The following is a 19,741-nucleotide window of genomic DNA, read 5'->3' as shown; positions in this document are numbered from 1 at the left end:
GGCCTCTGCTCATGAACAGCGCCCAACTGAGGAACTACTGTGAAATATGTTACCACAGACGAGGTATAGAATAGACCTATCAAGCAATGTATTTTTGTGTCGCCGGTTTGGGGGAGTCCTAGAACCACCTTACCATTTTTGTGTCGCATGCAACGTTACCGATGAAGCCTCGAAACAGATTGTAACGCTACGTGTGGTAGGAATTAGAATTCAAGAAGTCAATCGAAACCCGCGATTTACAAATGATTCTGTTAGAGTAACAATTTAAAGATCGTTTTATAAACGTATTCCGTGCAACGACCGAGAAAGAAGGATCGCAACAAAACAAGAACACATACGCCTTTTAACCTTGCTATTCTATTCAGGTTTATTTAACGCCAAACAAATTTATTTAACATAAAAATTTATATAAACAACAACATTATTTGTGGAAGACATGTGTTCATGAGTTCAAAATCATCGAAGAAATCGACGAAATGAAATAAATCACGCAAAACCATCGAAGAAATGCATGAAATAGAATAAATCATGTAAAACCATCGAAGAAATACCTACCTGAAAGAGAATAAAATTCTGATTAGATGTCTAGACCGAACCAAACTCACTGAATGTAAGTTTCGCTCGATCTGGACCCTTAAACTAGATCGTAGGCTTTAGCTTGATATCGTTTTGCAAGTCGCAATGCTTGAGAAACGTTACCAAGGAACCGGGCACACCAACGCGGAGGTACCTACGAAAGTGACCCATCCCGAAACAAACACCGATCCCATCCACCCTCCATTTCAATAAACTCATCGCGTCCGTCATTGCTTGCAATGAGGGAAACGATGATTTGACTCTACTATTAGTGACAACCGCGAACGCGAAAGCGAAATCGAAAGAGAGATAGACTGACGATTATCGTCGATCTCTCTGCACTTATACAAGGTACTCGTATTCTACATTCTACAGCATGCATGCAAGAACATCTTAGCTAGCTACCAAGCTAGCATAATTCTAGGCCCTCTCTAGGGCCCACGAGCTAGGCCCTCTCTAGGGCCCATGACTAGGACCCTCTCTAGGGCCTATGCCGAGGGCCCTCTCTAGGGCCCATGACTAGGACCCTCTCTAGGGCCCATGATTAGGACCCTCTCTAGGGCCCACGAGCTAGGCCCTCTCTAGGGCCCATGACTAGGACCCTCTCTAGGGCCTATGCCGAAGGCCCTCTCTAGGGCCCCTGTTCTGGGCCCTCTCTAGGGCCCACAAGCTAGGTCCTTTCTAGGACCTAAAATACCAAGCAGCTGAAAATTGAAGCTAATCGAAAATTTTACTTTACTTTCGCGATGAAAAAGCAATTAGAGCACCGGTGCTCTGGACAAATTTCCGATACGCAAAAGGTTGATTTTACTTTCGCGACGAAAAATCAACACGAGCTTCCGTGCTCTGTATAAATCATAGATCCGCAAAAATTTGACTGTAAATTCGCGGTAATAAAACTCTACACAAGAGCCGCGGCGCTCTTGAAAATATATGGACGCGAAAAAAGCGTGGACTCTACGATCGCATTACCGGCGACCATAAAAGATCTTGCTGGAATGCAAGATTGCTAGGAAGACTAGTTTCATTGAGACCCATTTCAAAAAATTTCGCGGTGACTCTACTTGACTCGATCGATCCGATTATTTTACGAATTATTATTAATCGATATAAAATTGTAAGAATCGCGAGCAACAATTGTATTGGTTTATCTATTATTTTTATTTTGAGACAGACACATGCATGTCACTATCTACGAGTACCTTGTATGGTCAGCTCTATCGATGCTGCTCTTTCGAACACACATGCATAACGTTTAGTGGCGCATCTTATATAATTGGCATTTTTTTCGGGAACATTTCTATGATATTTCGTGAATATGGTTTAGAAAAGGACCACGCCATAAGGCTACTGCCTAGACGCCCTAGACCATATTCGCGAAATATTGCATAAGAGTTCCCCAAACGAATACCGACCATGTGAAAAGGGCCTCTGCATGTCGTGCATTTGTGTTGGAACGGCCAGAATCGAAAGAGCTAAGTAGCTGTACTACATGCATCCCCATTCAAAGAATGATAAAATGACTCACCGTTCGCTGTCATCATCGGTACTGCATCTCTGCAAACTCGTAACCCTCTGACCAGCATCCCTGAGACCAGCTCCCCTCTGATCATCACCCATCTGACCAGCAGCTCTCAGACGAGCACCCTTCAACTCAGCCCCAGCTTAGCTCTCAACGTTGCAGCTGCAGTTGGACTCGTGCATGACTCTACTTTCGCGGTGAAAAAGTTATTAGAGCACCGGTGCTCTCGACTAGCTTTACTTGCGCAAAAACACTGACTCTACGATCGCATTACGGGCGATCACAAACACTATAACTGAAACAGACAATTTGTATTTAAACAAGTTCGAAAAAATTTCCTTTAAATTGCAAGGTGTCACGCAATTCAGACTTTGAGAAAAATTTCCAGCAGCCACATTGGGCGCTCAATGAATTCTGATTCTGTCTGATAGAAAAAAGGAGTGGCCTCTTCGGGCGTTTAAGGTTTTTCAATCTTAATGTATGGAAGGAGTAGCCTTTTTGGGCGCCTAATGCTTTTTAATTCTAATGTACCATCATCAGGTCTCATCCTTTTTAATGTTAATTAAAAAATACAGCAGCCTGTTTAGGCGCATGATAATTCCGAATTGTAAAAGGAAATAGAAGCAGCCTCATCAGGCGCTAATGGCATGGAATGCCAGAAAAATTCCAATTCTACTCTAAAGTGTTAGTAAACCCTAACCCAGATCTAATTCTTCCCTGAAACTAGCAACGAATCTCTTAGTGAATTCTTTATTAAAGAATTCACCAGAGAAAACCTCGGCGAATCCCTCGGCGAATGTTTCGATGATGCGCTTAAAACTGGACTTGCCTGGCTAAATTTTCTAAGTTTCGCAGCACACATATACACTATACTTCGTTATACTAACCCTTTGGACTGTGATTGCGGTATAAGGTAAAAAACTACTAAAATTATTTCCAAAGACTTTACTTTAAAGTCCAAAGGGTTAGCATGTTTCTTTCGCATATTTTAGAGGCACACTTGCACTGGTTTCAAGTGACAAATAGACGCTAAGTATCTCATTGCAGAGATAGAAAAAGAATTGAAAAACGGACACGGATTCGCCGTCGTGAGAGATCTCGAGCTGCTCGATACACTCACGCATTGCAGTTGCACAGACAAAACGCTAATACGCGACCACCATTCATCCAGCCCCCCATTAACGGGAGTTCCCCACTAGGGGCCGCGCCTGAGGGGTCAGACTCACAGCAGCCCGCCTCACAATTAAATCACATGCAGCTGCAATACGCGCTCCCATCACAAAGCCGACAATTTGCACAGGCGAGTGTATCGTGCCCGAGCATCTTGTGCTAATTCAAGATCTCTCCCGAGAGCGAATTATATTACCGGAAAAAAAGAAAAGAGAATTGAAAGTAGGAAATAGAAAATACACTATGACAAGTCTGTAAAAGTATACTAAATGCGAAACGACACGGTGCACGGTGAAGCTAATTGTAAGCAAAAGCAAAGGTAAAAGGCGTCACTCTCAACAAGCAAGCGTACCTCTACCCTTAAATCTAGCCTATCGCACTCTTTACAATGAGCCCTAGTGGCATAATCTATTGCAAATATGCACTTGCGTAACTTTCGAGGGATATGCGAAAGCTAAGAATCTCCCGATTGAGATTGCAAAAGAGACTAAACGACTAAAGGACCGAAAGGCGCGGCGCGACGCGAACATTCACCCTCGATCCACCGAAATTTCGTTTCTACATGGCATGCTCCATATCACGACTTTACACAGCCATGGCGAGCGTGACCGAGAACGAGAACTGTCGCACATCTTCGTCTAACAATGGTCCTCTGTGTAAAGCCGTAATAAGTTGTACCCAGCACAGCCGGCCTATGAAGGGCGAGAACACCATGCGCGAAATAGAAATCAGTGATCAAAGGCGAATTGTATTTCTAGAAGGGTGTGTTTGGCACTCTTATATTTAAAAAGAACGAGGCGGAACAAAAGCTTATCGCTCGAAGTACGCAAGTGCATTTCTGAATAGATGTCCAGACCGAACCAAACTCACCGAATGTAAGTTTGGCTTGATCTGGACCCTTAAACTAGATCGTAGGCTTCAGCTTGACAACGTTTTGCAAGACGCAATGCATTGGAAAACGTTACCAAGTCCAGGCACACCAACGCGGAGGTACCTACGAAAGTGACCCATTTCTACGAAATATTTCTGGTCCATATTCGACCAATGCATTTTTGAAAATTTGGAAAAATTCTTACGACTAAAGTTCTTAAATTAAAACTTAATGGACTCTAGGACTATGGCTAGTTAAAACTAAGCACATGTGCAAGTTCTTCCGCGATGTATAAAATTTGTAGGTTTAGTGGCTTAAAGTTATTTTTATGCAAGGGAGAAAGAAATTTAAGTTCATATAGCAGCCACTTTGGCGGCAGTCATTTATTATTATACTGTTATTTTATAAAGGGACCATTTGAGGTCGAGATATCAGGTGGTAAGAGTGGCAATTTTTGATTTCTCGTAATATTACTACCAGTGTGTCTTAATATTTAGCACATGCAACGGGCAAGCAAAACTAGCGAGCATAATAACCAAGTAGTACCAAAAATTACTGTCATTGTTTATTAAGAGAATCTAATGACTCGAATGTAATTACTGTTAAGAGAGAAGATTTGAAAGAACTCGCACGAAAGAGTTCAACTTCAGAAATGTAACTCGTATTCGATACATTAAGCATCCGGAATGATTGTGAAATTAAAGAAAAGAAGTTTAGAATGTTTGAAACGCGATATTAAAACTCCTATCGCGAATTTAAAATTTATTCATTGTATTTTTCTACGTGTATTAAACATTTGGAAGTACACGCATTAAATTTTACTATTCGCGAGTACTAAGTACGTATTCGTGGTCACTATGCTCGCTACAGTAATCATTATGTTCGATAGCATACAGAAAAATTCAAAGAATGAAAAAGTATCACTCACCGTTCGTTGAAAATAGTCTCACTGACAAGCATCCCCTTTTAGCAGTAGCTATTCGATCTGCAGGCGAATGTCCAGCAGTTGCAGGGTCAGTACCCCATAGAATGTGTCACACTTCCAAATATGTCACATTACTTTCGCGATGAAAAAGCAATAGGAGCACTGGTGCTCTGAATTAATTCTAGATGCGTTAAAACACTGACTTTACGTTCGCGTTCACATTACTAATACGCAGGGCCACTGTGCACTATCGAATACTTTATCGCGAAATAAGCACTGATTCTACAATCGCATTGCACACGATTACAAAAGCAGTTCATGTTTTTAAACATATCTCAACAGTGGAAAGATGTGTTCGGACTCGAGTAAAGCGTTTCCAAAATAGTCCTCTAGGTACTGAGTGTAATGTAGTGGAATCTCGTTGAACGATCTCCCACATAGTCCAGTTATCGATGAAATTTATGCAGGAATCGAGAAATCACGAAATAATATGTACACGCACTCACTGATGCGATCACCGTCGCGAGTAAAGTCGAACTGACAGAGGTGACACCGCTTGGCAATGTTGTGACGTAGGGGTTGTTGGCGGTGTTATGGCGCTCGACCGACTCCCAGCTAACTGGAAATTCGTCAAGGCCAGAAATAATTTTATGTAGACACAGTAATTCCACGATGAAAAATCACTTAGAGCACCGGTGCTTTCACTTAAATAGTTCTGTATGCGCAAAACATTGACTCTGCACTCGCGTCCACACAGTGCTCTATGAAATACTTTATCGCGAAATATGTACTGACTCTAAAATCGCATTGCACGCGGTCACAAAAGCACATCACATTTCTAAACATCTCTCAGCAGTGGGAAGTAGTGTTCGGGCTCGCGTAAAATGTTTCCATAAAGGCATCTTGGTATTGAGTGTAATGCAGCAGAATCTTGTTAAACGGCCTCATACATAGTCCAGTAATCGATGAAATTGATGCACGAATCGAGAAATCACGAAATAATATGCAGGTACATTCACTGATCCGATCGCTGCCGCGGTTGAAGTCGAACTGTCAGCTTACACCTTTCGTGAATGTTGTCACATTGGTAGAGGTTGCTGTCGACCTCAACTGTTTCCCATGGAAGTTGAAATTTCACAAAGGCCGGAAATAATTCTATATCGCAATGTCCATTGCGAAATATGTACTTTTCGAAGCTGCAGCCATGCACCCTGCTCTTTCTATGTATACATATATGTCTTTCAAAGTTGAGGAGATGTGATCGGACTCGAGTACAGTGTTTTCAAAAAAGTCTTCCAGATACTTATTTTTAGTGTATTGCAGTAGAATCTGGACGATCGACCTCCCACATATTCCAGTAATCGATGGAAATAATACATTAAGATAGGTATACCATGGCATTTTAAATGTTCATCCGTCCGATCCGTCCTCCGACTTTGGTGAACGTCGTTATTGAACTCCATTATTTCACATATCTTGAGAATTCCACATTACTTTATTTTATATATTTATACATGTGGAAGGAAGGGAAGGAATGATTTATTCAAACATTTCGAGTTACATTTATTTTTACATTATATCAAAGTATTACTATTTAAAGAAATTCTTGTATCTATCTACTTATTTAGGATATTTGACAATCGCAGCAATCGCATCGGCTCTGTTCTCACCAATTACCAGGTCTCACTACGAGGAGGTCGCAGCGTTTCGAGGCCCGTAGAGAGACTGCCTATTTATGTTTTATTCAGAAAATCTAATGACTCGAATGTAATAACTATTAATAAGAGAAGATTCATAAAACTCATATGAAATATTTAAACTTGAGAAGCGTAACTTGCATGCAAAACATTAAGCATCTCGAATGATTGTGAAATTAAAGAAAAATTGTTTAGAATGTTTAAAACGCGATACTAAAACTTTTATCTAGAATTTAATACATATATATATATAATCGTTTTATTCGGTAGCATGTAGAAAGATTGAACGAGTTGAAAAGTTGCACTGCTATCTCTGCAGATCGCCCCCCCCCCCAAGAGTAATAAAATAGAAAATATTATGACATTGTGTATAATTCTGTATAAATAATTAATGTGAATTTAATTATTTATACAGAATTATAATTAATGTGAATTTAATTATTTATACAGAATTATAATTAATGTGAATTTAATTATTTAGGTTACAGTATCAGATTGAGATATTAAAACATAAGTTACAAGCAAATTTTAAATCTTGTGAAAGAGGGTTAAAAAATGTACTTATGTACTTTTACATATTTCGCCCCCTCCAAGAAAGGCTCCTGAATCCGCCTCTCCAGGTGGCTCGGCTGCATCGGGGGGAGGGGGATGGACCCGAGTTGAAACCCTGACCAGGTCCTCAGCAAGTCCAGGAAGTCCAGGAAGTCCAGTAGGTCCAGGTAGCTCGGCAACTGCAGGGTCCCCGGAGGTCCTCCAGGCCCGGAAGACCGACGACGACTGAGTACATGAAGATCTGTGAGCTCCCCATCTAGACTTCGAGAAACCATGTCCCCCGATCAAAACAAGGTCGACGGTTAATTACAATTGCGAAATCCAACGAATTCTTCGGCAAAAATGGATTTTCTGCTAAAATATCCATTCCAGTGGCTATTGCTATGATAAATAATGTTAACAACATTTACACTAACCGCCCAGTAGAAATTATTATTAACTATAATCGATAGAACTCGAGATATCAAGCAATTTGTAACATTTGGCCTTGGATTTGCAAATGATTTTCTGCGCCGACTGAATTCTCTTTTATTCTCAATGTTTAATCGTTCGATACATTAATGTTAATGCTTATACATATCACGTAGTATTATTTATAATGTATAAATACGTTTTAGTTGAACTTAGTGTAAGTGAATAGTTGCAGGAATATTTGGAGAAATATGAGTGAGATACTTGTTTCTCCCCCTTAGTTACTAACATCGGCGAAGTATAGGCTAAAACGATAGACCTATCACCTTATGGGAATTCGCGTTCACATCACTAACACGTAGAGGCACGGTACTCTATGAAACACTTTTTGGCAGGCACAGGCACTGACTCTACAATCAAGTAACAATCAAGTAAATTCTAAGTAACGGGTATATCTGACTGGAATCCTGTTAAATTAAAAGGCCTCCCACATGGTCCAGTAATCGATGAAATTGATGCGCGAATTGAGAAATCACGAGATAATATGCACTATGCCATGCACACACTTCACTGAACCGATGAATTTCTCAGGGCTAGACAAACTTTTATTTCACAATGCGGGTTTCAAAAGTAACTCGATTTGCAGTTGCATCCATGCACCACAAGACACTCATGCATCATGCAACTTTCTGCGAGACTTTTAAAATTAGATTTTACTGTAAATTTCAGTGTTGGCGGTAAACTAATATTAGGGGCAAACGGAATCCAATTATTATTACTTCACTGGAATGATTAAACAGTGCATTAGAAACTTGTGGGAATATCAGTAACAGCGTGAATTTTTAATACTTTTTTCGGCGCACGATACGTGAAAGGGTTCGCAAGGGTACGCAAAATGGATTTTCGGAGAGAAATCCGCGTGAGTCGTTGACCAACCGTGCCAAAGCATACCGTAACAAAAGCCTACCCTCTTATGTCAAACAAGAAGAATGCGGCTAATAAGATCGATCGGCCAATGTGAACGTCTTCCCTATAACGCAATTCTCGATTCTTTCACGCGGAAGGGTCAGCTTTGTAACAGGTTGTTTCGGCAACTTCGTTACACGCTATTTTCAAGCACTTCCTGTCATCGACAGTGACATGTTTATCCCACGGATCATTCGTTTTTTTTGGAGCTCGCCTGTATTTCGTATTCTTTTCTATATTCCAGTAACAAGCCCACAAACATCCGTAAATATCCCATCATCATACACCATCCACACCGTATCCCCCCGAATGCAGGCGTGCAGCTGTATTCTATGATTTCCCACAACATTTACCGATCCATATCTAATGGTAAGAAATTAAAAGTGAAACTAGCGTTCTTATACGTAGCTACCCTTCGAGGCTATGGCACACGGATCAGCGATTTTGGCTGGAAGGCCGACAACGAGCCCGCGTAATGGCTAACCGGATTCCAAAATAGTACGGCCTGCTCCACATATCTCTTTCGAGATTATCAGCGTGAAATCCAAGTTGTGCAATTACCGATAGCGGGTCGAAGTGATTCGTCAGGTCACCTCTTCACGCGAACCAAAGATGGACTCGCATAAGTGGGTCAAAGCGGGTAGAACCAGAGTGGTTAGACCAACCCACGCGATAGCTTTTTCCTTCTTTACATGCATTCGACGGTGGGGAAGTTCCACAGGGGTGCCTGGTACGCTCCTCCTGTACCGAACAACCCTCCCCTACCCTCTCCAGTTGTTTTTGTCCTCCTTCGAACCCGATTACGTAATCCCACAGAACTTCGCGCGGGGTGTTTAATTAACGCTTATGATTGCGTATCATTCTCAGCTCCGCCGTTGAAACATTTCGCGCGGGGAAATAGGTAAGATTTCAAAAAAGGGACCTTCGCGTACGTACATCTGACCTTTGAGAATTTCAGACAATCGTTCTTATCAATGAATCGGTGTAAGATTCACGAACACGATGCTATCCAGTCCGCTCGAATAGTCGAGGAGCTTTAAAACGCTTTCAGGGCGCACGCCTGCGGAATTCTAGATTCTGAATACATAACTGGTGTCTGCCCCCGATGACGTTCAGTCGGAGTTCTGCTTCCGTCTCGTTCATTTGCGATTGCCTCAGAGAAGCCACGAATTTTTATCTGCTCAAGGCACTTTCTCTCCGACCATGCGATATCAATGGAATCCTTCTGTTAAATTCTCTGTAATTAACGCTGATAATTATTAATTAAGAGGTCACAATTTCATCATCCGAAAGGATGCTGACGGGACTGCTTCGCGAGTTAAATAGGTATCGGGAGAGATCTTTAGCTTCAGTGTCCTAGCGCAAAGTTACTCAGGCGCATTTCACATTCATGGATTCTGCTTCCAATAACTGCTACCGAATTTTACAAGCTGATCCAGGAGAAGATACCATCGACCTCTTCGGGCCCGTTTTTCCTTGAACAAACCGCGCTACAATGAAGCAAAACTGAGGATCGACGGGTTGCATTAGCGCGGAAGAACGCACAGATTCGTAAGCGCACTACATGAATGCGAACGATGAGGCGCCGTCGAATTTGGAGCCGGCCAGCTCGGAAAAAGCGGACCAGAATGAAAAGGAGGATGGATCTGTCGAGCCCGCCGCGAAAGCGACCAGCAATCCCGCCGGAATGGAGTCGAAAGTAGCGGAAGGTGCGATTTAAACACCGCCACATCAGGCTACGTACATTTTAATCTGATTCATTCGCGGTGCGCAGATAAAGCCGAATCCTGTATAGAATTGCCACCCACGCTTCACGAACGCTTCTTACGTATCAAACAAATGGTGAAGGACGCCGTGGCTGCTCACCACGTGTTCATGATCTACGGAAGGGCTCGGGTGGTTCGCGAATGCATGATACGAAGGGGATGGTGTGAAAAGTTCTTCAAGAAGAATTCCAATGGTATTTGATATTACTCGGCGAGAGATTAAGTACAGCATTTCTAGCGAGTAATTGTAACGACTGTTCAGCTGATCAACAATTCAACGTGGACTCCAGCCCCGTGATGCTGCTAGCCGGCATCGGCGACTTGAAGGACCACCAAAGTGAGCGGCAGCTGATATCCAGGATGCTCACCAATCACACCGCCGACTTCCTCTGGAACACAGGGTCGGAGTGGCCCGGCTGGCCCTCGCAGGATAACAAAACCACGGTCTTCAACCGATACTGCCGCGCGGGATTCACGTCGAAGGTATCTAAAGTGGTCTCGGTCGATTCTGGCCGTTCACGTGAACACTACGCCGGACGAGGATAATACATGCTTCTAAGAAAATCGATTGCCTTAGGTGGGCTTATGTTCGAACGTCAGACAAATGCACTGGTATTACGAGGCCGGGGTGGCGAACACCCTCTTCCCGCGCTGCTACAATCTGTCGCAGGGCGACCAGATGCACGCGTTCGTCGAGGATTTTCGGTGAAGAACGATAAGGAACTATTTCAGAAACGAACCCTCGCGTCCGCTTGGCGTCTAGAGCCTTGCTTTCTGTTAGATTCACGGCTTGCTTGAGCCTCCTAAAGTGGCTGGTCAATAAGATCAACGCGGAAGGTGAGAACGCGATTAGATCGCCGACTGGCACGGTACCCTCCAAGGCCATAGAGTTTGCAATTAAACGATGCAGCGATTACATCAGCGCGCAATCTCACGAGGACATCGACCAGGAGACAGAAAGGGTTTGGGCGCACCAGTGGGACCAGTTTATCAGCTGGTACTATCAGGTCGTCCATGGCCAGTCGCTTTTCACACGGAACAATGTCCCCTTTCAAGTAAGAGCCCGGTCGAACTGGCCAGAAGGTTTAGGTATTAATTTGACACGGTGTGGACAGAAATTCTTCCTGGCGTCGAAGCACCTCCTGAAGAAGATAAAGAAATACTGCCCGCAACTCGACATGGACGGCGTGATGAACGTGTGGATCATGAAACCTGGGAACAAGAGTCGAGGCCGAGGGATCGTCCTGTTGAACAAGCTGGAGGACGTCTTGGCGAAGATGAACCCCTCGAGTAAATCAGACAATCGCTACGTCGTGCAGAAGTACATTGGTAATCGAACAATATGAGATGACCTAGCGTACGGAAGAATATTCGTAATGATGGCTTCTGTTTTCTCGTAGAGCGGCCGCTGCTAATTCACAGCACGAAGTTCGATATCAGGCAGTGGTTCATAATCACCTGCGCCCAACCCCTCACTCTCTGGATATACAAGTAAATCTGAAATCCTAGTTAGCGGAGTAGTTTAAGTTGAAAACATAGCCATGCATAAGTCGAAAGTTTCTGTTTCGTGTTATGATATCGTGCCACCAAATATCCAGGTCATTCGACAGCCGTACATAAGTCCCATTCGTCGTAATTATCGCTAATTTACGTCCCGAGCAGTTCGCGACTGACAGAGTTGCTACTTTCTATCCTATATTTAGACCGTCCGCAGCCAGTTGCCGATTATAAGCTCGTTATAACCCCCCGACGGAATTGATTCCCCTTTAACCTAGTTTCCGTAGATTTTCGACGCGTGGTTCGCGCGCGAGACTAATCTGCAGGTTCGAGCTAAAAGCACAGAGACTGCAACACAATGTTATCTCCTTGCAGAGAGAGTTATCTGCGATTCTGCTCGCAGAAATTCTGCCTGACCGACTTCCACGAATCGATTCACCTGTGCAATCATGCGATCCAATGCAAGTACACGAATTGCGGGGACAGGGATCCCGCGTTACCCTCGGACAACATGTGGGACGCCACAACCTTCAAGGAGTTCCTCAAGTACGATCCATTTAAATTGCACCGCGACGACGAAGTTTCGTAACCGCCCGGAACTGCGACAGGTTCCAGGGGCACGATAAGGCGTGGGACGAGCTAATTTATCCGGGGATGAAGCAAGGCTTGGTCGGCTCTCTGCTGGCCAGCCAGGAAGCTATGGATCGCCGGAAGAACAGCTTCGAGCTTTACGGCGCCGACTTTATGGTCATGGAGGATTTCTCTGTCTGGCTGATCGAGATCAACAGCCACCCCGACATGAGCTACTCGAGCAAAGTCACTACGCGCCTCTGTCGACAGGTCCTGGAGGACACCGTGAAAGGTGTCCGATTTCGCTTCCACTTGCTTCGCCAGTACCGCACTTCCCGAGCACGTCATTCAGTTTGGATTTTACAGTCGCGGTAGACTATCGAGAAGACAAAACCGCGGACACGGGACACTTCGAGCTGGCTTACAAGCAAAAAATGCCCAACTGTCAGCCGTACTTGGGGGCAGCTCTGTCCCTCCAAGGAACTCGGATCACCACGTTCGAAAAGAAACCTAGCTTGAATAGTCAGGACTCGAAAGTTAGCCTCGTGTCAAAGTCTCCGATGGTGGGTATCTAGCCAGTGGCCGATCTCTCATAGGTACAGGGGTATAGGGTAATTGTGGGAGAGATGCCACACTAGGAGAGGTGCCGCATCTTCGGTATTTCAGGGTTATCGATAATAAAATACAACACTGTCGATTTTATTTGCTTTAGGCTGTTAGTTTAGATTAGATTAATAAGCGAGAATGTGTTTCCACTATTACTTTTAAAGATTTTGCTATTTTGCGAGGTAAGCCTACCGCACTTTGCCTATTGAGGCAACTATTGAGTTATACGCCGAGTTTATTCTTGCTATCGTAGTAGTTAAAAATTTATAGTTTTTCGTGATATAACTTTTTTAATACGTTAAAGGAACTCTGTGGAATATGTCTCGGCCAGAATAGGTCATATTCGACAGAGTACTTGGAAACACGAAAGTGCGGCGTCTCTCCCGAACATTTGGGGTAGATGCCGCACATTTATGCGTACTGTATCGGAAGGTAACTAAGTCGACTAAATGATGTTTTTAATGTTAAAAATATAAAATTAGTATTTCAAAATAGATACCCTGATATCTCAAGGCAAATTATTTATTTTTTAATGACAAATCTGATAATCCAAACATGTTTGTGGGCCTTTTACTCTTTCTTCACAATTTATTTTTATTTTATGTGTAATGAATGTGGAAGGAAGAAGACAAGACAATTAAATTTTAGAAAAGCAGAAATAATATCTGTACCTATACATTTTTTCAATGTTATTGTATTTTATAACTGTATAAATCAAAAAGAAGTTTCATTTTACTTTGCTTTTACTATTTTTTTTTAAATAAAAAGTTAACATCAACAAGTTTAAATGGAAAATTAAACGTTTTTCGTAATGCGGCACCACTCCCGCATGTGCGGCATCTCTCCTAAAAAAGGATGTTTTTAGTTTCAATTTTCAAAGGGGTAGGATAAGAGGTACAACTAATAATATGTATCCTTGGAACAAATTTTCATTGTAAAATTTAGACACGGTGACAATTTTGCGTAAGGTGCGGCAACTCTCCCACAATTACCCTATACGTGCTCTTATCATTAGACGTGCCTCGCGAAGAAGAAATCGGTAGTGCACAATCAGATCGGGCCCGTGATCGTCGATCTAATCGAGGAGCTGGAGATACAACTCGACCAGGAGTTCTACGCTTACTATAAAGTGGAGTCGCCTAAACTGAGGCAAGCATTGCCGGCAACCGCGCCGCCGAAGCCTTTGAAAACGGCGGTGCTGATCGATAAGCAGGAATCAACCGCGAGGAGCGCTCCTACTACCGTCCCAGCTGCTAATAACAAAGGAAAATCACTTGTTGCAGTTCAGGTAAGCATTAGCAGAATCGATGGAGAAGTTGCTTTTATTGGTTTTTCGCAGAGCAATCAGGAAAAGAGTGGGAATGCTCAGAAACCTGTGGCACGTGTGTCGAGAAAATCACGTGCTTGCACTAGAACGCCGAGCCAAAAAACAGAGACCTCCCCTAACAGGCAATCTTTAATCTCCAAGATCATGGCCCTTCAGAAACAGTCACCCAAGTTGGCACCGAAATCCGAGAAGCCTCTGAGGCCAGCCGATGATAAGGTTGGTTACACATTGGATCTCCTATGACGAATTTCTGCCGTTTCTGTTGACGAAACACTTCTCGTTTGTATTTACCAGATTATCAAGACAGTGGTGCGGGACGCGATTAAAAAGTACAAAAGGAACGCCATCCTGTCCGCCATTCCGCCAGAAGTACCTGCGCTACCGTCTCTCTTGGCAGCTGCAACCAAAGCGAATCACGCTATCGCGGGGAAAAATAAGAATCGCAACGTTCCAAAGAAGTATATCCGGCCGAAAAAGGCTAAGGTCCTTACGGACATGTATGCTGTTGGCTTGAGGTTGACCAAATGATTAAGAAGAAAGTCCTTGTGATCCGCACTCGTTACCCCCTGCTTCATACCACTGTTGATCTGTTCCCCAAGTCTATATTTGAACTGTAATTGTACGTTATTAATAAATAACTATACCCCGGATCGTTCGTTTCATTCCGGCCTCCATTTATCCACCGAGAAGACTAAAAAAGAGCATCGTGCGCGTACCACCGAAACAAAATTCAGTCGATTTTTACAATTCTGGGAATCATGGTTTGACGTATATAAATTCATCAGCATCAAAAGCAACCTACACGGAAAAATTAAAATTGCACGCGTAACTGTCAGACAAATGGAGACCCCCGTTCTCCAGAAATACTTCTTCGGATTTAGCCTTTGAGAAAGTACAAAGTTACACGTTCCCTCTGTCTATAGTTGCCACTTGGAATGGAGCACGTTAATTCAGCTTGGAACTCTGGAGAACCTGCGTTCGCAGTGAACTCGCCGCGCAAGGGTACTCCTAGCGGCAAGGATAACTTCCACTGTACATTTTTTCGGCAGCCGAAACTCCAATGCGTAAGTAAATACGTGTAGTTTGCCTGCAGCAGGTTGGTCTGCCTCTCCTTTGCCTGTTAGGTCTATCTAATCCCATTACTCGCGATCGCAGGCCAAAAATCACAGCCCGAAGCTGTCAAACCAGCATCCAGTACCACCAAACTTGTTCGACACTTGTACCGATTCGGACAGCGAGCTCGACGAGCTTGCGAACGCTGAACAGTGGCTACAAATGCCTTCGTGTTCCAATCACTGCACAGGCGATCCAATTTCCCAGCCTGGCAAGAGAGTTTTGGGTAAGCCGGTAGTAACATTTCGTGGGACATCGTGCAACCGCTCAGAGAGGCCCGTGAAATCCTATATGAGAATGCGACCAGTAATAAGGGGCACAGATAATGCTTCCACGAAAGCTGCACGATTGACGAAAACGAGAAATTATCTGGGACCGAAGAATGATCAGAAGGCGAAGTGCCTGGAGAAGTTAAACCAAACTCCAAACTCCTCTCCCAAGCACCATCGAAATCCGATGGCACGTAGTAATAAGGTGTTTTCAAGCAAACGTACAAACAATAGCGAACTCATGCGCGCCCTTTCAGGTAAGAAATGGCATTCCAAGTTGAACGAATCCTCTGTTCACCAGAGATAAGTTACAGTTATCGCGTCGTAGATATGCGGAACATCCTGCACGGTACCAAAATGAGTCTCGCAAATGTCGCGCTGGGTAACGAAGCTACGGGCAAGAACAGAAAGCCCGTGGAGAGTAGAATCGTTAGAAACAAACGGTTACTAAAGTCCATGAAAAATGTAATTCGCGCAATGAAGGTGCAAGAAGTGGCGGAGGGGCCGGGCGTGGAATCCTTGCAGAGTATCGAGGCGAGCAACAAAGTTGCTGAGACCAACCTAGTGACAGTGGAGGGACATGAAGATCGAGGTCAAAGCAGAGATAGGACAGAGGAACAGGAAGAGATGCAGATGCCAATCTTTATGAAGCCCGAGCTGGAGAAGCTCTTGAACGAGTCTATGCGCAGGGCAGTGCAAAAATACAGAATTTGTGGGAATACGTGGGAGAACTTAAAACAAGAGAAGCTACTATCGCGGAACTCCCCTGAAACGAAGAACCCTGCCTCCTGCCTTCTCGTAGAAAATCATTTCCCGTCGTAAATAAATCTGGAGTTTAATAGACAGAAATATATGCTTCGCCAGTAAATTTGTTCTTCTTAATCGTGAACGTATAACAGTATCGCCACACATCTGTCGACTGTCAAACACGCGCACTTCGTGTATATAGTTACAGTTTCGGCCGAAAGTTTTGTCAGAAAAATTTGCACGTAGAAAAAGATTGAAATGAATAAAACATGTTAAGGCGCACAAATTCATTGCCGGTCGTAAAAATGCACCATGCAGCATCGGGGGGACTGTACAGATTTTTCGGCAGACGCAGAGCTAGCGAATGTGGGGGAAAGCGCGATTGCAGATTCTAACCATGGATTCCCGTGCGTCCAAGAGAATTTCAGTGGAGCAGACCGCGAACAGCGCGAAGTGGAAGATCATATCAGTACGAAAACTATTAACACACGAAAATGGCAAATCACGTTGACCTCCGACGATTGCTCTATTAAGAAGAACTGCCAGGGTTGGCAAGTACGAAGGAGATATTAATTTCCGCCGCCGCGATAGCGAGAATATTTTCGCGAATTTAATTCCCCCTTGTTTTCCGTAAGATCTATCCGAAAAACGCGAAGGCGATCGAGGAACAGTTACAGCTAAACCTGAGAGTTTTCGACTCGAAGATGAACTATCAAATGATCAGGGAGCTGGAGCCCGTGAAAACGGCGAACGCCGAAGTCCTTTGCAATCGCGAGGATCTGGACGAGCTTCTCGGGGATGAGGAGAAGGAGAACGACTACACTCATGGCAAGATCTTTCTAAGGGAATACTTGAGGCTTCTGACCACCGAGCAGGCAAAGATCAGTTTCATCTTGAAGGTGCTGACGAAGGCAGTGAACGAGCACAAAGTTTACGGAATCTACGGCACGTTCCCGGTGCTGAGGAAGCCCCTAGGAAAAAGAGGCTGGGTAGAGAAGAGGTCCATCAGAAGAATGCTCTCGATGTCTCCGGAGATGTCCGAAGGTTGTTAGAAAAAATTACTTCCGTCAGCATTGAAGATCAGAAAAACAGTGTCCTCTGCTTTCAGCTGGTTTGGAGAACATCGATAAGCTACTGCGTTACCCTTCGGATCTTGTGTGGTACACTAATAAGAGGGTAGCTGTGAGAACAGACGAGAAGACCATAGTTAATAAATTCTCCGGGTGCTACTTTACCTCGAAGGTCACTTTTGCCAGTGGTTTCCCATTTCCTATCGCGTTGCGACTCAGGATCAATTTGAGAATACTTTTAGGTGGACATGTGCAACAATTTGGAAAACGTTTCTTGGTACTTCGAAGCTGGCGTGTCGAACATCCAATTCCCACGGTGTTACAACGTGTACCAGGTTCGTGCGTGAACCTCCCTTTGGTCAGGTGTTAATCAAACTGACTCGCATTTATGTAGCCCGTGCAGATCGAGGAGTTCGTCCAGGACTTTTACATCACAGCCTGCATGGGAATGCTCAAGTGGTTTTTATTTTTTGCGAGCCTAGCTGGGCCGGATTCAATTTGGTCCCCGAATGGGACAGTGCCCATTAAGACTATTTTCTTCGCTCTTGAACGATGCACGGAGCATATAAGGTTGCAGAAGGTCGATCAGGTAATTCGCGGTTTCATGACTGAATTCGATAAAAAATTACAGTTTCTGCACACACGAGGACATCGACAGACAGAATTACGAGCCTGTCTCGACGGCTGATTGGGCCGAGTTTCTGCTGTGGCACGAACAGTTCATACATAGGCGTGAAATGTTGAAAAGATCTGGTGACGATCTAAACATAGAGGTATGCGATTAATGTCTCTGATTACAAAAACGATAAAACGTCGCGCCTCTTACGCCAGAACATCCAACAAATCGCGGCGGACACTCTCAAGGGGATAATACGGTGCCGACCCGAGAGTCGCATTGATGGAATGCGGAACGTGTGGATCATAAAACCGGGGGATAAAAGTTTGGGAAGAGGCATAGTCCTTAAGCATTCGTTAAACGACATCCTGGGTAAGATAAGTCAGGCTTCGAAGGAATGTATGCAGTACGTCGTGCAGAAGTACATAGGTAATACTTCCATAGAATTGCGGCGGCAAAGTGCAGGGTGCAGATGATAAGATTTTTGAGTCGTGTGCTATTTTTAGAGCGGCCCTTACTCGTCTATAAAACGAAAGTGGATGTCAGACAATGGTTCCTGATCACCAGCACGCAGCCCCTAGTTGTCTGGATGTACAAGTATCGATTCTATCCCCCTCATTCTCGTAAATTTATTCCGCAATGTTTCTTCATTTAAGTGTTTCTTGCTTCGAAGGGACATACTGCTGCGCTTCGCGTCCAAGGAGTTTACGCTTGAGAACTTCCACGAATCCATTCACTTGTGCAACACAACTGTGCAGCTCAAGTATCGTAAAACGGTGAGGCCAAATTTGCAAATACCCAGCGAGCTTCACTGGAATCTTGAGAAATTCAAGGAATATTTAAGGTATGCATTTAATCCCACTTTCGAAGCGAGACTCGACCATCGATGTTTTTATGGAGGGATGTTCTCCAGGTCCACCGATCGAGAATCGGCTTGGGAGAATCTCATCAAACCGGGGATAAAGCAGAATTTAATAGGGGCCCTTCTGGCCTCTCAAGAAAATATGGTGACCCGGAAGAACAGCTTTCAATTATACGGCGCCGATTTTTTGATAATGGATGACTTGTCGGTGTGGCTGATCGAGATCAATACGAATCCTAGACTGAATCCTCCGAGTAGCTCTGTAACAGAGAAACTTTATCCAGAAATAATAGAAGACACGGTGAGAGGTAACTATGTATCGAGTTTTCACAGCCATCAAAGTTTCCGATAAAATAAAAGTTCGTAAGCAAATTTGCGCGCGTTCTTGAAAGTGATTCTAGATCGACGTAGAAACAAAAAGGCTGTTCCTGGAAAATTCGAATGCATTTTCAAGCAACGCAGCCCATTCCACGGCAACACTTTCGGGCAAGCAGCTAGCCTGGGAATCCGAGGTAAAGCCTTACTTTCGGCGTTAAATTCGCCCCGAAAACCATAAATTCTAACGGAAAGAAAAGGAGTTTTATAAAGGATAAAAAAAAGAGGAGTAG

At 43.9% G+C, this 19,741-nt stretch overlaps 2 protein-coding genes across 4 annotated transcripts; both read left to right on the top strand.

The window, feature by feature from the left end:
* The first annotated feature begins 10,398 nt into the window (after positions 1–10,398).
* Positions 10,399–15,460, top strand: LOC143374717 (tubulin glycylase 3A-like). Of its 3 annotated transcripts, XM_076823085.1 has the most exons (12): positions 10,400–10,650; positions 10,719–10,939; positions 11,034–11,161; positions 11,238–11,511; positions 11,572–11,785; positions 11,857–11,947; positions 12,329–12,499; positions 12,562–12,815; positions 12,890–13,086; positions 14,145–14,417; positions 14,469–14,672; positions 14,751–15,460. In XM_076823085.1, exons 1-12 carry the CDS (start codon positions 10,530–10,532, stop codon positions 14,982–14,984), a joined length of 2,382 nt encoding a protein of 793 aa, XP_076679200.1. In that variant the 5' UTR covers positions 10,400–10,529; the 3' UTR covers positions 14,985–15,460. The 3 variants fall into 3 exon arrangements, with proteins under 3 accessions (XP_076679199.1, XP_076679200.1, XP_076679202.1); XM_076823084.1 differs by having other exon boundaries at positions 10,399–10,650; positions 14,145–14,672; XM_076823087.1 differs by lacking the exon at positions 10,400–10,650 and having other exon boundaries at positions 10,805–10,939; positions 11,017–11,161; positions 14,145–14,672.
* A 1,445-nt stretch (positions 15,461–16,905) lies between these two features.
* On the top strand, positions 16,906–19,736 carry LOC143374754 (tubulin glycylase 3A-like). Its single transcript, XM_076823167.1, has 10 exons — positions 16,906–17,629; positions 17,694–17,827; positions 17,898–17,990; positions 18,050–18,225; positions 18,287–18,428; positions 18,487–18,700; positions 18,778–18,868; positions 18,945–19,115; positions 19,185–19,441; positions 19,526–19,736. The coding sequence occupies exons 1-10, from the start codon at positions 17,290–17,292 to the stop codon at positions 19,687–19,689; spliced, it is 1,782 nt and encodes a 593-aa protein (XP_076679282.1). The 5' UTR covers positions 16,906–17,289; the 3' UTR covers positions 19,690–19,736.
* The last annotated feature ends 5 nt before the right edge of the window (positions 19,737–19,741 follow it).

This window comes from Andrena cerasifolii, chromosome 11 (genome assembly GCF_050908995.1).
Source record: "Andrena cerasifolii isolate SP2316 chromosome 11, iyAndCera1_principal, whole genome shotgun sequence".
In the NCBI taxonomy this organism is placed as follows: Eukaryota; Metazoa; Arthropoda; class Insecta; order Hymenoptera; family Andrenidae; genus Andrena; species Andrena cerasifolii.
The sequence above is the reverse complement of the archived record's forward strand: the minus strand, read 5'-3'. Positions and strand labels throughout refer to the sequence as shown.